Source organism: Sprattus sprattus (assembly GCF_963457725.1).
Source record: "Sprattus sprattus genome assembly, chromosome: 1".
In the NCBI taxonomy this organism is placed as follows: domain Eukaryota; kingdom Metazoa; phylum Chordata; class Actinopteri; order Clupeiformes; family Clupeidae; genus Sprattus; species Sprattus sprattus.
Window position 1 is genome coordinate 15,990,374 of NC_137920.1, and position 3,642 is coordinate 15,994,015.

The 3,642-nt window shown below is 42.3% G+C and overlaps 1 protein-coding gene across 1 annotated transcript; it reads left to right on the forward strand.

Annotated features, from left to right (window-relative positions):
- Positions 1–294: 294 nt before the first annotated feature.
- LOC308367815 (NLR family CARD domain-containing protein 3-like) lies at positions 295–2,517 on the forward strand (the record flags this gene model as incomplete). Its single annotated transcript, XM_080841804.1, has 1 exon — positions 295–2,517. The coding sequence occupies one exon, from the start codon at positions 295–297 to the stop codon at positions 2,515–2,517; it is 2,223 nt and encodes a 740-aa protein (XP_080697930.1).
- Between the last annotated feature and the right edge of the window lie 1,125 nt (positions 2,518–3,642).

Sequence of the window (3,642 nt, forward strand, 5' to 3'; positions counted from 1 at the left end):
TATAGGTTTACCCTGGCCCACTAAAAACCACAACCACAAAGGTCGTTCAAAAGCATTGTTTTTTAGAATATGCCTTCACTCGTAGTCATGTCATCACACCTGTCTATTACAGCAACAAGGCAGGTGCACACTTATAAACCTAAATGTCTCACCACAACACTTATAACCCTAACTGTCTCACTTACACACTTTCAACTCTTACTGTCTCACTTCTAACTCTAACTGTCTCACAAATTATTTTGTTCCACAGTGGATGAAGACCTGTTGAATGCCATTAAGAGTCATAAGGCTACAATGAAGAGGAGGTTTGAGGAAGTAAATGAAGGCCAAGTTGAGGGCAAAGATAAAGTCTTACTCAACAAAATATACACAGAGCTCTACATCACAGAAGGACAGAGTGAAGGTGTAAACCGGGAACATGAGGTTCGGCAGTTGGCAAAGTCACATCAAAGACAGAGACATGACACTTCAATCAGTGTAAATGACATCTTTAAATCCTCAGATGGACAAAGACGCCACATCAAAACTGTCATGACTAAAGGAATTGCTGGAATTGGGAAAACAGTGTCTGTGCAGAAGTTCATTCTGGACTGGGCTGATGGAAAAGCCAATCAAGATATAGACTTCATATTTGTGCTTCCCTTTAGAGTACTTAACTTGGTGGGAGATAAAGAGGATGAGTTCCACAAGGTTTTGAAATCTTTCTATCCTGAGCTGGAAGACCCCCATATGTATGAGAATTGTACGGTTTTGTTTGTCTTTGATGGTTTGGATGAGAGCAGACTTGAAGTGGATTTCTCATCTCATGACGAAGAACCATGTGACATGTCCACAAACGCGCCATTGGGCAAGTTGATTAAAAACCTCATTTGGGGGAAACTTCTACCTTCTGCTCTTGTATGGATCACTTCCCGACCAGCCGCGGCAAGACAGATTCCGGCAAAGTACATCAGCCAGATGACCGAGATAAGAGGCTTCAACGACGAACAGAAAGAAGAGTACTTCAAGAAGAAAATCCCAGATCCTGACCAAGCGAGGAATATCACCAAACACATTAGGACAACAAAAAGTCTCTTCATCATGTGTCATATACCAGTTTTCTGCTGGATCACAGCCACTGTGCTTCAAGACTTACTTCTCCGTGGTGTTGAGGAAATTCCTAAAACAATGACTGAAATGTTCTCCCATTTTCTGCTCATTATGACAAATGTTCAGCGCTGGAAATACCCTCCAGAAAGCCAGGGCACACAATGGGACCCACAGGACATCATTGTGAAATTGGCTCACCTTGCCTTTACCCAGCTAATGAAGGGCAATATCTTGTTCTATGAGAAAGACCTGGAAGAGTGTGGCATTGAGGTCAGAGAGGCTTCTGTGTACTCGGGAATATGCACAGAGATTTTTAAAGAGGAAGTGATCATCAACCAAGGAAAACTTTACTGTTTTGTGCATCTGTGCATTCAGGAGTACTTGGCTGCTTATTTTGTGTTTCACTCCTTTGTAAATCAAGAGAAGTTTGAGAGTGAAGATGAAGAATCATCTCACGAGGAGGAAATGCAACAGGACGAGGATTCTTCTCTCTCATCTCACATGAGTCAGGACGAGAATTCTGAAGACATACAAGACTGTGATGATTTTGATGTCTTTGGCAATGAGGACCCTTGGAGTGAGTTCATGTTTGAGGATGAGTTGAAATCTGAGGATGGAGGGTCAAATAGAGGAAAACCAGAGAGGAACCTACACAATGACGAATCAACAGAGAATGGTGTGAAGCTTGAAGATAACAAAATGCTAAATGTACAGCCAACAACTCAGGATAAGGAAGCCTTGGATATAGAAACTCATGAGGCTGAAGAAGTGCATGCGACTGATGCATATAAGGACAATGTATCTGGGGATGAAGAAATGCATGCAACTGAGGCATATAAGGACAATGCATCTGAGGATGAGGAACCATCTGAGAGTGAAGAAACATCTGAGAGTGAAGAAGCATCCGAGGATCAAGAAATATCTGAGGTTGAGGTCGAAGTCCTGGGAAACCTTTTTTTCAGAGTGGGAAAGTTGCATCACCTGCTGAAGGATGCAGTGAAAGCATCCGTGTGTTGTAAAAATGGACAACTTGACCTTTTCCTTCGCTTTGTAATGGGCATCTCTCTGGAATCCAACCAGAAAATTTTAGAAGGCCTCCTGGGACAGACTGTTTGTAGCTCAGAGAGCATTGAAAAAACAATCCAGTACATCAAGAAGACTTTAAGCAGACAACACAGATTCACAGAGAGATGCCTGAATCTTTTGCTCTGCCTGCTTGAAATGAAAGACAACTCGCTTCAAAAAGACATGGAACAGTATTTGAGATCGGGAGAAAAACTCTCTCCTGAACAATGCTCCACACTTGCCTATATTCTGCAGGCATCAGACGACATACAGGATGAGTTTGACCTGACAAAGTACAACACAACTCTGAATGGCCATGACAGACTTGCCACTGCAGTAAGAGGATTCAGAAAAGCTAAGTAAGGGGCCACAAAACTCAGATTATTGTGTGTGTGTGTGTGTGTGTGTGTGTGTGTGTGTGTGTGTGTGTGTGTGTGTGTGTGTGTGTGTGTGTGTGTGTGTGTGTGTGTGTGTGTGTGTGTGTGTGTGTGTGTCTGTGTGTTGCATACTGTATATTGTTAACCATTTAATTGTTCCCTGAATGTACAGACTCTCTGGATGTTGGCTTTCATCTGATGGATTTGAGAGTGTTACCTTTGCACTTCATTCAAAAAACTCATATTTGAGAGAGCTGGATTTAAGTTATAATCAGATGGATGGTTATGAAACAGAGTTGTTTGAAGGGCTAGCCCATAGAGACTGCAAAGTGGAGACACTGAGGTAAGTGATGATTGAGGAATAGTACATTTTTGTATGTCTCTCTGTGAGGTGTACCTCACTGTATTTGACTGCATGGTTGATTTGGGATTGATGTGAATGAGGCGTACAAGTTCCAATGTGTCCCTGAAGAATGTTGACTGAGAACTGGCAAGGTCTATGGCAAGGTCAATACTTTCTTCTGCAAATTGTTATAATTTGTCATGTTCGCCTGCCACATATGTTGCAGACTCGTCAGGAGCGGTATCACAGATGCCTCCTGTGAGAGGCTGTCAGCTATTCGTCACTCCAAACATTCATGCCTGAGGAATCTTGACCTAAGCTGTAATGACCTGGACTCTGGAATGAAGACTCTGTCTAGGTGGTTGACCCACAGAAACTGCAAACTGGAGATTCTGAGGTTGACACTGATTTTGCTTTGTATCCACTAAGGATATTCTGAAAAGAAATGTTCAAAAGCTTGAACACTCACGTGGCACATTCATGCTTGTCTTTGCAGACTGGCTAGCTGTGGTCTCACCAGCAGATCATGTGAGACTATCAAATCTTCTCTCCAGTCAAAGAACTCGTTCCTGAAAGATCTGGACTTAAGTTTCAATGACCTTCTTGATTCAGAAGTTACGATACTGTCTGATGGATTGGCCCACCGACATTGCAACCTAAATACACTGAGGTTAGTAGCATGGAAAGTTTGTTTGGATACCAAAAGCGCTGGAGCACCCTGCTTTAGTAGGGAATGTGTTTACAAAAAAAGTTATTTTTACTTCAATT